Genomic DNA, 22,647 nt, shown 5'->3' with positions numbered 1-22,647 from the left:
GTGAATAAAATGGCTCAGAGGTTAGAGCACCAAACATTAGGTAACTTTATAGACTAGGTTTTTAGGTAGGTTCGATACCACCAAAACTATAGGATTTATTATTTTTTTCTTATCATTTTTTGAAAAATTTCAAACTGAATATAGTTTGAAATTACCCTTTTGTAAACTTGTATTATAACATATCAAATATATTTAATTGAAAAAAGTGTTAAATTTGAAGTTGTATTTTACGACTAAACCAAATGGGCAGTTGTACCATCTTATTCCCCCATCTTCTTTTTGATAGTTTTTCGAACACGAGTATATGAAAACGACGCTATTTAAACAGCTTCCATAGTCCTGACACATTATTATTATGAGAATAAAAGCATTATTGCTGTTCTAAAAAAACTATTGCAACGGAAAATCATCTTTGTAGACATTTGTTGTTTTTAATAAAGATAAAAATGATGGGTGGGCCTTGGTACAATAGAGCGACATGCCTGCCAATACATTGATTTGAATTATAGCTCTTTAAGATATGTGACAACATTTTTCAGTGAAGTTTATTCTTCAATCAAATGAGCAAGGATATGAAACGTCATACGAAATAAATTCATGCCTGGTAAATGACAATTGTTTATAATGGAGAAGGCCAATTTTTAATTTGAGGAATTAAGCGCATTTATTCTGGTGCATTGAGGTACACTTTTCTTCTTTCACATAGGATTTTTTAAAATAAAATGCAATAACTAGTAAATAGTGGAGGGAGAAAATGTACCTTTATGTTCTCATGTATTTAAATCTTTTTATAAAGAGATGGGGGGGGGGCTAAAATAAAGGGAACCGGAAGTGAACCGTGAACACCAACTGAAAATTTAGTTATTTATATTGTATATAATCTTATTTTCGGTAGAAATGGTATTCCATAAAGGTAAATATGTCAAAGATTAAGTATATGCAAAAATAAGTGAAAATTCGGATTTTCATTTTTGGTGAATCTACCGAGGGGCCACATGGCACAATATCCTTTGAACGCCCATATAAAGCCAGTGTTGCTCAGGTGAGCGATGTGGCCCATTGGGCCTCTTGTTAGAGATTTTAATATTGGCATGATTCATTTTAATACATGCATTTAATTGTAAAAGAAAACGATATACTAGCCTTCAAACATTTAAGATAAAAATTGCATAAAGATATGTATGATGATATGATATAACTTCCGTTGATAACATATGCTGGTCTTATATGTAAATTCCTTATTTTGTAGAAAAATAGACTGATATTTTAGTCTAAAAATGTTTGTTTTGTTCCACAAAGGTTGTCAACTACTCTACTAAGCTAAAATGTTTGATTATATGGGCATTTTGTTTAATGTGCGAAGAAAAATACATTTTACTATTTCGGCCATTTTTTCAGCTAGTAGCCTTATAGTTTTCAAATAGAAACATTGACCGCGGTTTTTGTTTTTGTTTTTACATATATATATAACAGTACCAGTACGAATAGGTACTACACCGTGGTATTGGAATACTGCACAACAAGGGATATGAATTTTCTTGCAAGTGGATTAAAATACCACTAAATTTTTGCTCCCTACAATAAAATAGGTTTAATAGTTTTATCAAAAAGTAAATTGTGACTTTGATGTCTCGATGCAGAATTGGAGTGCCAAAAAGAGATTATAAGACTTTTTCATGAAGCTGCTTTTGAGCAAAGGAGAATGAGCCTGAGGAACAGAATGATACATTCAAGTATTTGTATTCAGAGACACTTTCAAGTTCAACATCAGCAATGTTAAAATGAGATTTAAGATTTTAGAAATTGAGAGTCCGCTTGCCCTGTGAAAACTATATATTATCTTAGTTTTGGATGTATTATTATTGAGACACCAATCATTGCAGTATTTTTGCAAGATATTGAGCTTTTGCTGCAAACCATTTGCTGATGTTGAAAATGAAGTTATCTCGTCCGCATACATAATTTATTGGGTTTGAGTTTAAAAACACGTGATCAGCAGATGAGTATAGATATTTGGGGAGATCGTTGATAAAAATATCTAAATAAATTGGGACAATAATTGTCGCCTTGTTCACACTCACTTTTATTAGAAAAAAAAGTCTGTGATCTTATGTTCTAGTCTGACGTAAGATTTGCTTGATGAATACATACTTTAGATAGTTTTACGAACATTTGTTCCTACACCAATTCTGAAGAGTTTTATTTTAATTGCGTATGAATGATTGTGATTAAAGCCTTTTGAAAATCAACAAAACAGGCATACACTCTACCATCCTTAGTAGTACAATACTTTTCAATAGTTATCTTAAGAATATACATATGGTCTGACGTTCCCGCTTTCCGAGTTAATCCCATCTGACAATCATCAGTAATGTGATACTTCTCAATTACATTTGTAACAATAACATGTTCCTCATTGTTAGTAAAGAAGTATAGACTGCATATTCTATGCAGGACTCTTTGAGCATGTGAAATTTGTGTGATTAACTACTTATTTTTGGAAATTCAAAATAACTTCATATTGTATTTTTTTTAGAAAACACAACGTTATATCTTTAAAAATAGCACAATAATTAAAAATATGATGTGATATTATAACGTAATTTTACTCTGACACAATTTTCTCACCAGAGGTCGTGCTTTAAATTGGTTAGAGAAAAATTAATTATCTAGGCTTTATGTCATATCATTGTCGCATCAAATTACTTTAAAAAATAATCGCATCAAGCGACCAGATACACTGATGAAAGTTAACAATAACATTATGTATATGTTTCCTTACTACAAGGGCCGAGTTTGTTAGGTGCTGAATCAACCCAGTGCCGAATTTACCCCACTTCACGTGATTATCGAAGCAACCTTTAGACCAGAAAGTAATATCATACCTGTGATCGCCATGTAAGAGGGGTATGTAGTTATAAAACATTCTATTTACAAAGCACAAGTAAATAAGAAATGAATATGGTAATATTGGAATGCATTTCATCACCTTATAGTTATGTTACATAAGGCTTTAATCACAAGCACCTGTTTCTGCGATCAGTTTTTATAAGAGAAAACTTGAGGGATCTTGTACATGTACATACGAGGTCCAAAAATGTAAATATTTCTTGAATTGACTTGTTTATTCCAAAAACTGTTCAAGCTGCTGTTAAAAGAGAAGAATTCTCCCAATAAATACAAATCAGGCTTTCGGCAAATTACATTGTAAAGTAATGCATTAAATTACTTTACATTACTTCATAAATTAGAGTATTAAATTACCATTACCATTGCTTAATTTTCATTAAGTAATTACATTACTATTACATGAGTAAAGTAATGTATTACCATTGCCATTACTTTTTGAAAAGTCAATAAGTTTTAAAAAAGTAATTTACCGGTAAAAGCTGAATAAAGAGTTTTTGTAAATGATTCGTTAATAATTAAAACATACTTAAACATATTTACAGGTTCATGTTCACTATAAGACTTATACAAGATTGCTGTTGCACTTTATGATCATCAAAGATCAAAGGTTTCATCTTTTAACTGCATCCCCCCGGGTGTGAAAATAAGATATATAAGTGTTCAGGCAATAAAAGAAAAAAATACATGAATCTATTATTTTCTATCAATTCAAACTATTGTACTTAATACATTTATACAACAGAGAGAGAGAGAGAGAGAGAGAGAGAGAGAGAGAGAGCGTGTATGTGTGTAAATTTATTTTCAAATGGGTTATAAAACTGGAAGTAATGTTTAAGTTTCAAGAGATCATGGTTGGACAGTGCATTCTTTTTAGTGCATTCATTTTTGCTTTTTCTATTTTTTCACAGCCAAGAGGAAGGTTGGGATTTGGGTGTTTAGCACCTCTTAAAACAATAGATTGTTTTGATACTTAGATTATCCTTGGGGCACTGTGTGTTGTTGACACATTCTTCACAGTAAAGAATTCATTTAATGTACAACTAATTGAAGTAAATTTTTTAAATGATTTAAAATTCTTAATAACAACACTCTTAAAATGTTATGAAATTGTTCTGATATAGCTAGTTATATTGACAGTTTAAGAATGGATTTTTAATCTTTTATAAATATTTTTATTTCAAGAATTATGTTTTTCTTTAAAATATTTTTTATTCAAATACAATTTCAGTGATTCAATTCATCATAATTTTACTTATGAACATGCAAAGAAAAACATAGCAATACAAAATAATGTCATGTAATGCCAGCATTTGACTAGATTTTTGGATGTAATGCATTACATTACCATTACTTGTAATGCTAAAATTGTGGCATTACACATTACTAGCATTACTTGGAAAACATGTAATGCATTGCAATGCATTACCATTACATAAAGCATTACTCCAAGCCTGATACAAATATCTTTTTGGCACAATAACAATAATTGGCAAAGGTCCAATACATGCAAAAACAGGTATTGTATTTATTACATATCAGTATACAAGATTAATATATCATTAAATTTCAAATTCCTATGAGAGGAGAGTGGTTCTGATAGTTAAGCAAGTGCTCTGTTTCTGTATGGTGTACATTTTTTGATAATTGAAAGAGTTATTTTCAACACTGTTGAAGATTTATTATTGAAACAGAACGTAGCCTTAAGAATATAGGACATTATAATTTAATTCTGGTTGTAACGCGCTTTCTGATTGGCTAAAAAATTATTTTATATCGTATAAAGAATGTTGCCTACGTCATAGTAAGACTAACGTCAAAAACGTATAAATACGCCTGACGTTACGTTTGAATTTTGTACAAATGTACGTCATTTTAAAGGTCAAATGACCGTTTTTATCTACAATGAAGAGTAAAAAAATTAAATTATAAGCAATGAATTCAATATTTATTAGTTTTATACGATATAAAATGGTTTGAAACAGTTTACGCTTTTTTATAAACCGCTTCGCGGTTTATAAAGCGTAAACTGCCCCAAACCATTTTATATCGTATAAAACAAATAAATATTGAATTCATTCCTTAATTAAAAAAAATATTTCTAGTATGAAAACATGTACATACATTTCTTTAAAGCTGCTTGGTCCGATTTTATTTCAAATTTTATGCACGCTTTTAAACGATGGTTATGCTTAGTATACGTATAATAATAGACATTGCAGTAGTTTTCCAGTCAATCAAGCCAAATTTCAATGAAGAAAAATACGTACAAAATTTGCTAACAAAACAAACGAGATAAAAGGGTACGGCGTTATTTCGCCTCATGTTAAATTTCACCCCTGACGACGAGCCGGGTATGGTTGTATTACGACTTTGACATCGCTTTAAATAAAGGTCGAACTGATCAGACAAATTACAAATAAACATGTGTACGTTTTGTTCGCCAATATTTCTGAAGTTTGCTTTATTTACAATCAATGCATAGCATGCAGGTTGGATAACCCCAATCATTCGGGGGACGAAACCAAACGGTTTCCTTTTCTAAACATTCCCGTGATGCATTTTGATTTGTTTTTTCGTTTGCCCAAAGAGAAATTATTTTTATTTACTTTGAATATTTCTTACTTTGAAAGGAGACTGATTCTGCTGGTGTAAATAGGAGAAAGTCCATAACTTTCTAAGATAAATGGTTTGTATGGAAAAAAATATGATAGTGTATTAACAAAAAAATCGGACCAAGCAGCTTTAAAAAACTGTCCTCAGATGAATATATTATAAAGATAAGGGTTTTGGATGCAAATTGTACACACAAGTGCTGAACAATGCGTTTTTAATTTCTTCGAACTGCACGGCTCCAGAATTTAATCATGAAAGATACGAAAGCCGAGAAGGCTCATTCGAGATTGGAGATTCAAAATACGAGATTCGAAATACGAGGTTAATGCATGTTCAGTTCTCCCTAGCTATCTAAATAATTATTTGTATTTATTTTTACACAGAATATTAAGGTAGACTAGCCGTGTGTTATTGCTCGCGGATCTAAGTGATTTTGTTTGCCCTGGTGCATTTCCTTCTGGTGCGTTTGAACCCTGGGGAATTTCACCACCAATAGTTTAAACCCCGGGTTATTCACCCCGTTTGTGTAAAATTGCAGTTATTGTAGAAAGCTTCATAATTGGAGCCAATTTTTTTTGGTAGGAAGGTCCTAGGCCAATTTTCAATAATTGTGCTATGTAAATTTAATAAGCTTCAATTTTCCCGAGGAGGGGGTCAGACCCCCCTAGTATCTAAAATAATTATGTTTTAATCTAAATATAATTAATCAGTTCGGTTTCACAAATAAATGATAAGCATTACTTATCGTTTTTTATGTATACAGGCATACAATAGTACTTTGATTATAAACAAATCATTGAGATATTATCACATCATACGGAATTATTAATTAATACAAACATTTTTTTCCAATTCTTGAGTAAACAACTTACATGTATAATGAGTCTTACTTTTGGCATTATTTTCAATATAGAAGGATACAAATTCTGTACAATCAAAGGTAGGGATAATAGAGTGCCAATTTGTTCACATTGCCGATTTCTTGTGCAGAGAACAGTTAAACTTAAACAAAATTGATTATGCATGAATTTTTCAAAATCTATTGTTGTAGTTTGTTATGATTCTTTCAATAATATATCAACAAGTAAGAATAGAAGGTATAGACAGGCAAATGTATCACACCCAAGTTGAGTTTCTCTGTAGTTTCCTACCCCCCCCCCCCCCCCCCCACCACCACCAAAATTGAAAATAATTGCATATAAATTATACAAATGTTTACTTTGTATGGAAGTAACTCTCTAAAGATGTGAATAAGCACTGCAAAGATGTGTGTACTTAATATACTACTACATTACACTTAGCCAGATGAAATGTAATCAGGGTGAAGCTACAAGGAGCGAGTGGTAAAAATTACCAATTTGTCGCCATACACACAAAACACCGAATAAAGAGACTGTGTGTGGTGTGGGGAATGCATAGAAGATGGCGGCAAGTAATCAGTGCAAAAACCAGCAAATAGGCTGTTATCTGTCATGCACCTATCCTGCAAATACATTGATAAAGAATGTTATCGTCACATAACATAGCCGATTAAGTTAGTGTGTACATATGGTCAAAGTACATGTAATTCTTATATACAAGGAGGCGGACGTATCAGGCGGGGTTTCAGAAAAATAAATTCCAAAAATGATCGGTTGAATTACAATAAATGCTTTGAAAATTGTTTGAAACTATCGCACGGGTCAAAATACATGATAAGATAATTATGTACAGTGTAATTGTAAACTTTCATTTAATATCAATATGTATTATTTATTATAACAATTGAGAATATAGCACAAAAATACATAAAGTCCTTTACCGGCACCACCCCCTTCCCCTTAAAAAAAAATAAAACAATTGTTTAATTATTTGTTAAACATGTGTGGAGAAAAACTGGTTCAAGATTTTTCTAAAGGACATACCCGATAAGTAATGAAGAATGAGTCGTTTAAAACTAGTTTCGTCATATTTTTAGGTTTATTTGGGTATATTGTGGTCCATTTGGGTAAATAGATGCACCAGCGCAGCTCTAATTTATATATAAACAGACCATCAATTCGATATTTTCAAAAATTAATAGCTTTAAAACCAGTGGATAAAAAAAGGAACGCAAATCGAAGTCGATGAGTGCTAATAGCCGTGTTGAATAAATGGTACAATAGGATATGCGCAAAAAAGTATCGTCTTCTCTTTCCTACCCTATATTTATTTGAACACTAAATCAAAAGTCGATGTAAATCACTTGTGCGCTAACACCGTTGAAATTAAAGATTGCCAGTTGGTCTGCCCTACCCTAGCTACCTCCTCTCTTTTCTCCTTAAAGAGGCTTAATTATTGTATATGCAATGTAAATAGAATTAATCATTTGATTTTCCCGCTTCTGATAAAGAGATGTTTTCTCAGACGTCCGTGTTAAAAGGGTATATAAGCGTCGCATCACCAACACAAGATCAGAGAGTAGTTCTGACTTCAGAAGAATACAGACGTGTCGCAAAAGGTTGGTATCCTGGTGATTTCCAATAAGAGAACGTGGAAGTTTCCTTACTCTCGCGGGGTGTGCCGAGCATACTACACTTTCTTAGCTACACAGTTATTGAGTAACTGTGTACTCATTTGTTAAGCACTCACATCGTTTGGTCGAGAACGCATTTGTTAAGTACTCGTTGAATTTGGTTTTCTCATTAGTTGAGTACGCATTCATTGGTGTTGGTTGATATTCATTTGTTGAATACTGATTGAAACTCATTAGATAAGTATAGTTTGTTTTATTTATTTTAACAGTTCATAGATAGAGTTAGGAATTAGTTTTGTAGTTTTTATAGTTTTAGTATTGTAAGCGATTTTTTAAAGCGATTTTTGTTTCTGAAACGAATCAGGAAAGAATTTGATCAATTACGACGATCTTGTTCATATTCAGGCGGCGTTATCATTTTTGCGTAGTGAAATTTTTCTTAGTAGCGTGTAATTAAGTTCATTTATATATTTCAAACTCAGTTTAGTAATTGAGATGGGATGTCACAACAGTCGGTGTTAAGGTATACACGTTACATCTACATATGCTTGTATCAAATCAAATCAATTTCAAATTCTAAATCAAAATTGAATTTGACACAACAAAACTCTCTCTCTCTCTCTCTCTCTCTCTCTCTCTCTCTCTCTCTCTCTCTCTCTCTCTCTCTCTCTCTCCCTCTCTCTGTATTCTCGAAATTGTCATTGATACCCTACAATACACTATTTCTATCTGGATTGTTGTCGTTGAGATTGTAAATCATTATATCTTCTATGGTTTAAAACTTTTTGAACTTCATCATAACCTATATATTGACATATCGATTTTTTTATTGAAATTTGTTTCATAACTAAAATCACACTCAATTTTAATTATTTAGATTTAACAGATCTTTCTTTGCGAGCCAATTTTTAAACAGTTGTGCTAAAACAGTACGGGTTAAAATGGTTCGGGGAAAAATACACACAGGGCAAACAAAATCACTTAGATTCGCAAAGTCCACAGTGTTATCACTAATTTAACTGTTTATACTGTGTGGGGTTAATTATTCAAAGTTAATTTAATCATTTTATAACTACTATATAAGAGCTATTTAAACATTTATTTGTAGGAAAGAGCATAAACGAATGATCTTTATTTAGAACAGTTTGGTGTTGCTAGGATACAGGTTTCAGATTCATGATTTGATTGGTTAATTTATATATTGAATCTCGAATTTCGAATCTTGAATCTCGTATGTCGAACATCGTATCTCGAATCTCGAATGAGCCTTCTCGGCTGTCGTAGAAAGGAATTCATTGGTGTCTATTAGCCCTCCTAATGTAGAAACAGGTTCCTGTGGGCTTCATGGACCTAGAAGGGGAGTCTGGGCCCTTCTTGAAAGTTTTTACTTCTTAAATTTACACACAGAGGTAAAAAAAAATTGAAAATAGACATTGCCCCCCCCCCCTTTTATTATCCATTGTCCCTGTCGATTGCAGGAAATATTCCTGCATACTCCATCCAGTTAAATGTTTCAGAAAAGGTTGTAAAAGAACGTTACTAATTAGGTCTTATGGGAACAGAAATCGATAAATGTACATAACAGTAACCTTTTTAAAATAGAAATAAAAAGGATATGGCTAAAACAAAACCTCCTATAGTGGAAATTGTGAGCCTTATATTATCAAAATGTTTATTTGGCTGTATAATATTCATTCTTCATTTAACGTTACCCGTGAATATATTAGGCATATGAAATCAATGTTTTAAAAAACAAAACACCCTTTTTTTAATCTTATCTTTTCCAGTATTTTTAACCACTAAAGATTGTCATAACATATATAAATGTTTTACTTAAGGGTGTTATTTACTCAGGGTTTGAGTTCTCAAATTCCGATTGTTAAAAATTCAATGTAATGAGTAAAATTTGTTCTAAACACGAAAAGTGTTTATGAAATGAATTATTATTGACAAAAAATTCAATAGTTTTACTTTATTATGGAATTATGCTCAAACAAAAATTGACTTTTAGACAAACAGAGGAAATTCGGACTAAATTTTGCAGATTTTGTTTTCTGCTAAAAGTTTTATGGCAGTAGTCTAATATCAAAAGTTAGGATTTTATATTTAAGTCTACGTAATTTTTCATATTTTCCGTTGGGTTTACCTAACTTATTCATTAAAATAATCTTATGGCACAAATAATAAAAGTATTGAAAAATACTTAAAAACGATAAAAGACATCATATCTCAAAATGTTGATCATTGACCTCATATAAATTTTATGCCAACAGAATAAGGTCAATATAAGTAGTTCAATATCATAAATGTTTTTGTATTATCATCATTCAATTTTTTGTAAAATTAAATCAAAAATGGGTAGGGATTTGAAAATTGATAGAGGAAATTCGAACTGAATTATTTTTAAAAATTGATGCTGAAATCTTAATGTTGTGTACTTATTTAGTGCCACTACCATTCATAAACTATATCTTATTTTTTAAAGTGTTTAATTATTTGTAATATTCTTATAATTAAGAAAATCTCAATGGTATTGTAAAATTTTATGGGATTTTTCTTGATTTTTCAATAAATATTCAATGGCCATTAACTCAAAAAGTAGGTCATTGACCTACTTTTCTGAAAGTGAAAAATAACAATACAAGCAAAGGTCTATAACACACAATAGATGGTTTTTCATTATCATCAGTGGATTTTTTTTTCATTCTGAGTAAACGTCATCCTTAACTTATCTTCAAATTAAAGTTAAGTCAGGAAGCTAAGTTTTGCATGATTGTATGATTTATTGGAAAAAAGAAAGATCTTAGAATTGTTTGGGTTGTTTTCTTCATTTCAGAATTGTCCAGAGTTGTGAAGAAGTTGTTTGACCATGGACCCCGAGTACAACCTCCAGGATGTGGTACGATGTCATCTCTGTGAGACCCCGGTCCCCCCTCTACACTGTGTCATTTGTAACATACATCTGTGTGGAGACTGTGAGGGGAAACATCTCTCTGAAACTTCCAAACAACACAAAGTGGTGCCATTCAAATATCGGGGATCTTTTCCTTATTGTCAAAAACATTCCACAAAAATATGTGACAATTACTGTGAACAATGCAACATTCCTTTTTGTGAACTCTGTTTTTACTATGATAACCACCATATTCATTATGTTGTGGACATTTTGGAAAGTTTAGAAAGCAAAAAACAATTCTTACATAAAGATTTACAAGATTTTAAGAAATTCATTTATCCTAAATATCAAGAGATTTTATATAGCATTTCAGAGCAAAAGGCTGATCTGAAAGAAAACTCCCAGAAATTGACAGCAGCAATCGACAGACAAGGAGAAGACTTGCACAGAGAAATAGACACCAAGATCCAGAAACTGAAATTTGATCTTGATGAAATAGACTCCAAACACCTGGCTGTCTTAAACAAACAGGAAGATGAAATCACACACACCATTTCTGAAATCACACAGAGCATTGCTGATCTGAAGAAGTTACTGGACTCCAATGATGTCAGCCGTGTCTCTGCCTACAAACCCAAGAATGATGAATTCAGAAGATTGCCACCAAAAATCACATTTTCCTACCCAAGTTTTACCACTCAGAGGATCAACAAAGAACAGCTTTATCAACAGTTTGGTTCTCTGTCAGAGTCATCTATCAAAACAGAAGAACATGGCTACAAAATGGATTTTCCCCTGGACAGACTGCTCATTGATGTACCACAGATCATCACAGATATAAACACGGAGTATTTAGGATTAAGCAGTGTGTCCTGTGTGAGAGATGACGATATCTGGACGTGTGGTTATAATGAAAACAAGATGCGACTCTATAATCTTAATGGAGAACTAGTGAAGTCAGTCGAAACCAAGTCAGGGAACGGTCCATGGGACACAGCAATGACAATGAGTGGTAATCTAGTGTATACTGATGGCATAGATAGAACTGTGAACATAGTGAATAATACACAGATACAGACAGTGATCAGACTACAGGGGTGGAAACCTCTTGGTATCTGTAGTACCTCCTCTGGTGACCTCCTGGTTGTCATGGTCAGTGATGATAGAAAACAATCAAAAGTTGTGTGTTTCTCTGGCTCCACAGAGATACAAAGTATTCAGTACGATGACAAAGAACAACCTCTCTATTCATCTGGCGACAATAAATACATCAGTGAGAACAGGAACCTAGATATCTGTGTGGCAGACCTTGGAGCCCACGCAGTAGTGGTGGTCAATCAAGCCGGGAAACTCCGGTTTACCTACACTGGTCCTCCTTCTACTACCAAAGGATCATTCTATCCACATGGCATCACAACAGACAGCCACGGTCGAATCCTGACAGTAGATACTAACAATCAGAGTATCCACATCCTGGATCTGGACGGACAGCTTCTTAAATTCATTGACAACTGTGATTTACAGAGTCCATGGGGTTTATGTGTCGACACCAGAGACAACCTATTTGTGGCTGAGTACCTCACAGGTAAAGTTAAAAAAATCCAATATAACATGTAACCTGCGTAATAAACTGTTTAGTTTAGGCAAACACAAACATTTTGTGCGACTGTACTGCATGTATACAACATCATAATAGACTATATGTATACACTTATTTTTATATAAAAACATCATGTTTGTCTTTATATTTTTTTATATATAAAAAAATAGTTTATTCATGAATTGTAATCTTTGTGTAAACCTGATCATAACAATTGGATTATATTTGTATATGCAATGATTTTATAAAAATAAAATTGTGTTCTACATCATATGTATCTCCATCTTGATATTCAGGTTTATTTAGAAATTACTGGTAAATTATGTCGTAGCATTTCTTAATCAATAGTTTTTTAAAAGTACAGAATAGTGAATTATCAATCTTATTCTTTCCTGCCAAATCATTTCTAGGGGGATGAGGGATTTGATGATATGATATTCAATATATTTGAATGATAAAATGAACAATGAATACAAAATTAACAAGTTTTTACATGTTGGCATTATTATTCAATGTCTGTAAGAGAAAAAAATAAATTAATAAGCGGAATATCTAGCGACTGATTCTATAGACAGACCTAACTAATATTTTATATTAACACTTCTGAATTAAAGGATCAAAGAGCTAATGCGTATAGATATTAGTGGCCAGTTGTGTGTTCTGCATTTACTTTTTGAAATGTGTTCCTTATTTTAAACCTATTTCAAGAGTGTATTCTTAGCCGAAGGACTTTCATCTATTTTAAAAATAGATATGTGTTGCCCTTTATCAAGGTAAACTACTTATGAATATAATATGAACAATAGTAGCGGTTGCAGAACATCTTCCAGTACAGTGTACTAATAGGTTGATTATCAGCAAACATACACATAAAGTGTTAAGGGAAGTGGTGTTGACACTGTACAAGGCATATAGTGAAAGGACAAAGGGAGATGTCACAAGGTCACTTAAATGTTGATCTCAATAACCAATACAGTCACATGTTGTGTGTTGTACCTTTATTGTCATTTTATCTATGTTTTCTTAAAGAGGTTCGATCCTCTGATTTTGGGTAGCCATTTTATGTCACCTCTAGTCTGGAAATTCTGTCTCATATATGAATTCTACTTGTAAATTCCTTTTTTACAATGCCAAATAAACTCTATTGAATAAAATAGTGAAGACAAAATTCCATATTTAGAGAGTGTAGAAAGGGGCTATATTTTGTGGCGGAAGGTTTTTAAGAAGAAAATGAATATTTTTCAGAACTCATTGCATTGGGATATCTTTGTATTGTTTCAAAAAACATATTTCAACAATATTTCAATATTTCTATCGACATATATTGGTATGTTTAAGTGATATTTCATAAAAGTGAAGAAAAAATCAACTCCAATTTTCACCTAAAATTAGCTTATTTCATGCCATATCTCAAAATTTACATTATATACCCATACTCTTGGTTTTATTTTCTGAATATTTAAGTGTCTTGTGACAAGTCTGTCATAATTTGAGAAAAAAGTTTGAGACTTTTAAATTATTTAATTGCATGTTGAATCGTTTATGAATAAAAATAGTATTTTTTCAGTGCAAAAAGGTCAAAATATCAATAAGGTGAAGAAATTGCAAACTCTTTCATTATGATAATTTTGGTGTTTAATTACTTAGAATTTTAATGGTTTTATAATTATTATGATATTGATATCAATTGCTGAAAAATTTGCAACATCAACACATTGTAGCATACTTTTCTGTTTTTGGGAGTTGATTTTAATCAACTCTCCTATGCAGTTACCCAGACAAACCGAAAGTGAAACAGTGTTTGGACCTCAGCACAAATCATTGCTGCTGACAAGACGTAGTTCTTAAAAATAATTGATGAATTCGATGTAATATATGCTAAAGCATTGTTTTTCAGGGAAACCTATTCATAAATAGTAAATACCTTGAAAATAGTCAGATGTTTAATGGTTCACACAATTTAAATATTTTTGTAGTCGTACGTATTCCTACGCCAGAGTTCAATATAGTCTCGTTCAACTCGACGCTCGGCTGTCTCCGTAAATCCTTGTCAGAGATTTACGGTGTCAGCCAAGCGTTTGGTTGAACGAGACTAGAGTTCAATATTGCTTGGATCCATACAATTTTCGAGAAATATTTCTATTACTGATATATAGTTTGATTGAATTCATTTTATCTTTAAATATTGTTTAACATGATTCATATGGGGGTTTCTCGACATTCTTGTCGAAAAAAGTAAAAAAAATTCATATTATAAAAATGTGCGTTATTCAAATTAGAAAATACATGTACATTGTCATTGGACAAAAGTATTCGTCGCTGGCGTCAAAATGCCTTTGATGTTGTAAATTCGTCGCGGCTATTTTTGTATCGTGCTATTTATAGAAAGCACGTCGGGTTCGGAATTTCTTCCTATAAATACGTCATAGTTTTTAGATTACGTCAGAGTTTACAATTTTTGTCGGCTGTCAAAATATTCTATAAACAAAGCTTGGGAAAATGCCCCCTCGTAAGTTAGAGGAAATTCCGGTGGCAGTAAGAATGAAAGTTATAGAAGCTTACAAGACAGAGAAGAATAAGGCAGAAATTGGGAAGTTGTTGGGAATACCTAGGACTACTATTGTTAGTATTATTAGAAAATTTGAAGTTCATGGAAGTGTGGAAAACAGGCATCGATCTGGGCGGAAACCGAAGTTCTCCGTGCGCGATGAAGTCCAACTTTCAAGAATCATGAAAAGTAACAGGAGAGGGACACTGGATGACATAACGAGTGAAATAAATAATGCAAAAGATTCTACTTTTTGTTCAAAGACTGTCAGGAGAAAATTATTTAAAATGGGATACAATAGACGAGTGCAGAAAAAGAAGATGATCGTCAGAGTATGTAACAGGAAAAAACGTGTCTCGTGGTGCAGAGAAAGAAAAAACTGGACTGTTGATGATCACTGGAAGAGATGAATGTCAGGTAGTAATAGGTGATAACAACCGTGTATATATCTGGCGAAAGACCGATGAAGTTGACAACCCCCATCTCGTGTGCGCGCCATCGAAGAGCAAACTGTCTGTTATGATATGGGGTTGTATTTGTTACGATGGTGTTGGAACATTGACCAGTGTAAATGGTAATATCAACTCCGAAAAATATATTGATATATTAGAAAACAATTTGTGGCCCGTTATTGTTCGACATTTTCCTCATGGAAATTATGTGTTTCAAAATGACAATGCCCCCGTTCATAGATCCCGATTACTCAGTGCATATATGGAAGAAAATAATATAAACACTACATCATGGCCAGCTCAGTCTCCCGATATCAATATCATTGAGAATATTTGGTTGAAACTTAAAAGACACCTGCAATCTACAAGAAACACCATCGAGTCTAAAGATCAGCTGATCGCGGAAGTGACACGATTCTGGCAAAACCTATCGGTAGAATATGTTCGTCAGCTTTATGCCACAATTCCAACCCGTCTTCTAGAAGTTATTAAAATGAAGGGCAATCTCAAAAAATATTAAGGTAAGACAACGAATATTAAAATCAGGAGAGTAGTTTTTATTGAGTAGTTAATGTAAACAAATCGCCGCCATTTTGACGTCACCGACGAATACTTTTGTCCCGTCAGTTCTTCAGTACTTTGATTTGTTAATGCGTTCAGTTTCAATTGTAATGATATGTACTTTTCAGTTAGTGATGATCAGTAAAGGTAAACACCGTTCGTAAAAAGGCATTGTCACCCTGGCCAGGTACCGGTATATAAACCCTATGATTTCATTCGGTCGATTGCACATCTGTAACGCGCGGCTAACGTGTAGTATTCTTCTTGTGGTCTTGAATTTTATGAATTTATTTCCTTTTTTAGGTGCATATTCTGTGTGTAAATAATGCATTGGCCTTTTTATTTAATGTCAAATTCACGGACCCCATATTGTACCGAGGTACAGAATGCAGTTAATGTGGTGTATTTTATGATATGATATACCAACTAACATTTCCTCTCTCTTTCTAGGCATTTCAGTGCGGTTAATACAATAACTTTCAGCTTTATTCACAATCTGGACGTCATGAAATAGGTGGAAGTAAATTGTTCTAACAGGGGAAAAGGTAGGACAATACAATCCAAGAAAAAATATGGACAAGGTTTATATCTGGTTGTAACGCGCTGTTTATTTGGATGTGGAGCGCAATGTCATGTTTTTTATGCCACGTTACGATGAAAAGGATAGACTCCAAAAAGGAATGTGTAAGAGAACGGAAATGAGAAATCTTTAAACCAAAACGTTAAATATATTTTTGAGTCACCATATCCCTTTGCGATTGCTGTTTAACAAAATAGATAATTCCAATGGGACAAAAAACATTGATAAAACGTTGAAAATAAGGTATATTGGTGGTTTGAGTGAAAACGTGGAACGATAGTTTAGAAAATTACAACACATTGATTCAAGAAGAGACGGATCGAATCATCTGCAGTGTAAAGGGATTTTCAGAAATTGCTCATATTACTTATCATTGTGACGTTAATTATATGACCTCTTGACCCGTTAAAAAGTTTACACAGATATGAACGTTTTAGTTTTAGTCTTATGTTTGTTCATATAAGAAATTATCTTTGCAACACAGGCACCTGACGTTTTAAATTTTTCCCCTAATAAAAAATAAATACCCTCTGTATTATAGGATATATTGGTATATATATTTATTATGATAAACAAAAATTAACTCAGGTGCCTGTGATTTGCATGTAAATGATTGAAAATACTCGTAATATAAGTTCACACAGAAATGAACGTTTTTGTTTTACTCTTACGTAGGTTCATATCTAAGTATAAGAATTTCATAAAAAATGATTGAAACTTAAACCTAATACATTGGCTATATAACAATGTTTTACCAGGTTTCGTGGAGTTCGCCATCAATAGGACGACCACGCCCCTGGACGCACACACCCTCAAGATCAGTGTGGCAGACAGCGCCGGCAACTTCAATCAAAGTACTGAAGTACTGACGAGAGTTGATTTTATCGATTATTATTTATTTTAAAATCAACGATATGTAATTTTGCATGCATGGCAAGTACATTCCTATAAGTATTTGAATTACGCAGATTTTACGGAGATTTACGGAGATAGCCGAGCGTCTGGTTGCACGAGACTATATTGAACTCTGGCGTAGGAATACATAAAATGTACGACTTCAAAAAATATTTAATTTGTTCGTACCATTGAAAATCCGACTATTTACAAGGTATCTATAAATTAGTTTCCTTGAAAAACAATGCTTAAGAGCTCATTACATCGAATTTATTGATTAGAACTAAATGTTGTCAGCAGTGTTGATTTGTGCTTAGGTCCAAACACTGTTTCACTTTTGGCTTGCCTGAGTAACTGCATAGGAGAGTTGATTAAATCAACTCCCAAAACCGTGGTGATCAAAAACACAAGAGTCAATTCAAACCCGCTCAAAAGTGTTAACCAGGCGGATCTCAAGCTGGACGAGGAGGGGAATGTGGTGAGGATAGATGTGGAAGGGGACTGTGTCATCATCAAGGGCTGAAACCGACGCTCATCGATACACATCCTTTTTTATCTTAATTTCACATACATTTTTACTCCCTTTTTTGAAATGTGTTGCTATGAATCCTTGAAAATTGTGTAAGATTTTGTGCACGGATCTATCACACGAACATTAAAAAAAATGTTATTTATGGTGTTCCATTGGGGCCACTTCGACCTTTGCACTTTCGCTTTTAGGTCGAGGTGCGAGAGTGTGAAGTTGCGATTAAGGCAAAAGTGCGAAGGTGCAACGGCGAAGGAGCGAAAGTGCGAAGATGCGACGGCGAATCGCGAAGATGCGAAGGCGAAAGTGAGAAGTTGCGAAGGCGAAGAAGCGATACTACTATCGCTCCTTCGTCATCGCAACTTCGCACTCTCGCCTTCGCATCTTTGCGCTTTCGCCATCGCCTTTTTTATAATTGTGGAGCTCTTTATCGTTTGAAGACAATTTTAGCTGTATAAAAGGACATCTGAGGCAGACGATGAACTTTTTAGAATTTATGTTCAACAGCATGCGCAGATCCATAACTTTTTCTAAAAAAGGGGGGGGGGGGGCGATGGATATTTATTATTATCGGGGGGGGGGTCCGAGACAATTTTGGAGATTTCATTATAAATAATTAATAAAATTAAAATTTCCGGACCCTCTCTTCCCCCTTTACTGCATGTGTGAAGTTATTAATATTGAATTTTCCGGGGACAGACCCCTCTCCCCCTCTAGATCCATACATGAGCAAGGAGTTTCGCATAATGAAATTAGAATGTTACTGTGTTTTATCCACGGTAAACAGGCAGCTCCCTGGTAAGTGACAGAAGTCTGGAAGTGCATATATGTATACATTATGGCGGACATTACATTTTATGTGGAGTATATAATGATTAGGCATAGCCAGTACTGTTTAACATATATATCACATATACACATTAAAGTATTTATAAACATTCAGAGAAAGCACAATGACCTAGCGCATGCGTACTAATAACATTATGGATTAATCGGAAAACTTTGGCGAGTACGGGGCCTTCGTCAATTTATATGTAATCAATCGAGACTTTCTTGATGCCATCAAAAAAGGCGAAGGCGAAGTTGCAAAGGCGAGAGTGCGAAGTAGCGAAGGCGAAGGAGCGATAGTAGTATCGCTCCTTCGCCTTCGCACTTTCGCCATCGCATCTTCGCATCGTCGCATCTTCGCACTTTCGCTCCTTCGCCGTCGCATTCTCGCACTTTCGCCTTCGCAACTTCGCACTCTCACATCTTTGACCTAAAAACGAAAGTGCGAAGGTCGAAGTGGCCAATTCGGTACACCATAGTCATTTGTTGGTGGTTTCTTAAAGTGTCTTTTTGTCATGTAATTAATTAATATTTAAGGAGGCCGATTTGTTTTTTTTGAAGTAAGAACTACAATAGCAAAACTCATTATTTTTTAACCATATGTACTTTACAGAATCTCTAGTATATTAGCAAAGCTTTAAGAAAATCTGCCATCTGGTTCTATTTAGGGGCCATCTCAAAATACAGGTACATTTACTATTAATAGGAATATTTAGGAAATTTTCATTTTCCGCACTTTGAAGCAAGTATGAAAAATACTACACTATAGCAGTTTTCCTCAAATTGTATTATGTGATTAGTATTATCATTTTCTACCTTTAATGTGAAAAAAATACTAAACTTTACTGTCTAGTATTTTGTAGGGGTAATCTCAAAATATTAAAATGCACCAAACCATGCTATATATTTCGAGAATGGTTAAAAAGTTAAAAATATACAATTTTCTTTAAACAATCTAAATACTTTTACCTGTATTTTGTTTAATGTGTTCGATTTAATAAATGATATTTTAAAAAAATCATAACATGTATAAACACGGTGTATTTTACACACAAACAAACAGACAAAAACATTCGCAATGAAAACTAAAAAAATGGTTGCAATATCAATATAGTAGCTTAATCTTATTGTGGAATCATTTTTATTCGTGGGAGTCTTATTGGGTAGCCAAAAATATCCTATCTCGTGGGGACATAATTTCGTTGGTGGCAAGTTTATTTTTGTAAATAAATATTTATTTAAACAAATGCTTGTAAAAATGTCCATGGGGATGAAAACTCGTGGGTAAGGGTTACCCACGAAAGCCACGAACATTGGTCCCCCATGAACAACGGTTCACAATTCTAGGGGAGGCTTTACAAAAAAAGAATATGTATTGTAAATTGGTGTGGTATATTGGCGTTTAATTTAAACAGTTAAAGTAACTTGAATTCCTTTGGAGCGATACCAGTGTCATTCAGAGCATTCTAAATATATACAACGGATATCATCCTTCCCAAGGATACTTTCTCTGAAGGCTACGGATTACAAATTACGAAACTTAATCATTATAATTCATTAATTATCAATAAAAGTGAATTCTTCCCAAGGATACTTACTCTGAAGGATACGGATTACAAATTACGAAACTTAATCATTATGATTCATTAATTATCAATAAAAGTGAATTCATAAACCTGAAAAACTGGATAAAATCTTGCAATCCATAAAATTGGCACCCATAAATTTTAGAGATTTTAATATTGGCATGATTCATTTTAAAGAGGTTCGTTCCTCTGTTTTTTGGGCAGCCATTTCGGGTCACCTTTATTTTAGTGATAATGCATCATATATTGATTCTACCCAAAAATTCAAATTTTATAATGCCAATTACACTATCTTAAATAAAAAAGTAATGGAAAAATTACATATTTACAGAGTTTAGTATGGGACTATATTTTGTGGCGGAAGGTTTTTACGAAAAAAATGAACATTTTTCATAACTCAATTGTTTTAGAGTACTGTCACTTTAACTTCCTTATTTTCAGTCCAAACAAAATTTCCAGATAGTGTGTGCATTAGGATATCTTCATTTTGTTACCAAAAACATTATTTTACAATTTTTCAATATATTTATCGACACATATTTGCAAAATTAACTTATATTTCATAAAATTCAAGGAAAAATGAATCCCAATTTATGCCATATCTCAAATTTTACATAATAGACCCATACTTTTTGTTTTATTTTCTGAAATTTTAAGATTTTTCTGACAAGTTTATCATAATTTGAGAAAAAGTTTGAGACTGTTATTAAATAATTTCATTACATGTTGTATTGGTAATGGATAAAAATAGTGTTTTATCAGTGCAAAAAGGTCAAAATATCTATTAGGTGCAGAAATTGTAACATTTTTCTTTATGATAATTTGACTTAAATTTATTTTAAATAGTATAAATTTGTGTTTGGTGCCATTGTTCATTCCGATTATAAAATATAGAGGGAAGAGCGATTTATATGCAATTTGCACTTTCAGTGCAGAAAGGTCATATTAAATACACCGTATGGCGAAATGAAGCATATAGACCCCAAAATTTTGTTTTGAATTTTGGTTAAGCTATGTGTGTCAATTTTAAAAAATACTTTAGGAGAAAACTTTAAGACTTTTGATCGCAGGATCCAACGTCCTTAATATATTTACATTCACTTTCTTTCCTCCTATTAAATTGCATTGATAGATTTGAGTGATATTTACGCATAACACAGAAGACCCAATCACCAAATCTGGTGCGTATGGATACATTCAGTCTTCCTTCAGAGCATGACTGACTCTCCTCCCGACTTCAAACCGGATCACGACCTAATATTATACTTGGGCTGATTAATATTTCATGGATGTAAATATTTTTTAAAGTTTTAAATGAATTCAATTGATTAATTCCTTAGCGTACCAAAAATAAATTTGGTATACTAAATACCAGATAAATAAAATTGTGTTATTAGAATTAAAAACGCTGTGCACTATATTTGTCAGCTTAATTCGGCTGTTCCAATGGCTCTTCCGAAAATTGTGCATTACTCGTTGAATAAGGCCGAATTTTTTAAAAATAAATCATATTTGCGGATAGCGCGGTATTCAATTTGAATGCACACACCGTTGCAGTTATGAGACCACATCTTTCAAAAAATAATGATTCAATGCTTAAACAGGTATTTAATTGTTAGAGAAAACAATGCACTGGCCTTCATACATCTAAGATAAAATTGCATAAAAATATGTATGATAATATAGGATAACTGCAGTTGGTAACATATGCAGGTCTTATATGTAAATTCCTTATTTTGTAGCAAAATAGACTGATATTTAGTCTAAAAATGTTTGTTTTGTTCCGTAAGGGTTGTCAACTACATGTACTCTACTAAATTGTTTGATTGTATGGGCATTTTGTTTAATGTGCGAAGAAAAATACTGACTATTTCGGCCGTTTTTTTCAGCTAGTAGCCTTAAAAATTTTTAATAGAAACATTGGCCACGTTATTTTTACCAATAACAATACCAATACCAAAAGGTAATACACCGTGGTATTGGAATACATTTCGTCAACTGCACACCCAAGGATGTGAATTTTTCTTGCACACGGGTTAAAATACCCTCAAATTACCGCTCCGTACAATGAAATAGGTTTAATAGTAGAATCGAAATGTGAATTTCGGTTTTGATGTCAGGATTCAGAGTTTGCGTTTGAAAAGAAAAAGATTATTAGA

The 22,647-nt window shown here is 32.9% G+C and overlaps 1 protein-coding gene across 1 annotated transcript; it reads left to right on the top strand.

The window, feature by feature from the left end:
- The first annotated feature begins 2,796 nt into the window (after positions 1–2,796).
- Positions 2,797–12,701, top strand: LOC117690210 (B-box type zinc finger protein ncl-1-like). The gene is made up of 2 exons (XM_034473713.2): positions 2,797–2,907; positions 10,854–12,701. Exon 2 carries the CDS (start codon positions 10,887–10,889, stop codon positions 12,528–12,530), a length of 1,644 nt encoding a protein of 547 aa, XP_034329604.2. The 5' UTR covers positions 2,797–2,907; positions 10,854–10,886; the 3' UTR covers positions 12,531–12,701.
- Positions 12,702–22,647: the final 9,946 nt, after the last annotated feature.

This window comes from Magallana gigas, chromosome 8 (assembly GCF_963853765.1).
Source record: "Magallana gigas chromosome 8, xbMagGiga1.1, whole genome shotgun sequence".
Lineage (NCBI taxonomy): Eukaryota > Metazoa > Mollusca > Bivalvia > Ostreida > Ostreidae > Magallana > Magallana gigas.
Note: the sequence above shows the minus strand (reverse complement) of the source record. Positions and strands in the feature narration are given on the sequence as shown.

Excerpts from the sequence above, each read along its gene's own strand:
- LOC117690210 (XM_034473713.2), top strand. The coding sequence starts at position 10,887 with ATGGACCCCGAGTACAACCTCCAGGATGTGGTACGATGTCATCTCTGT.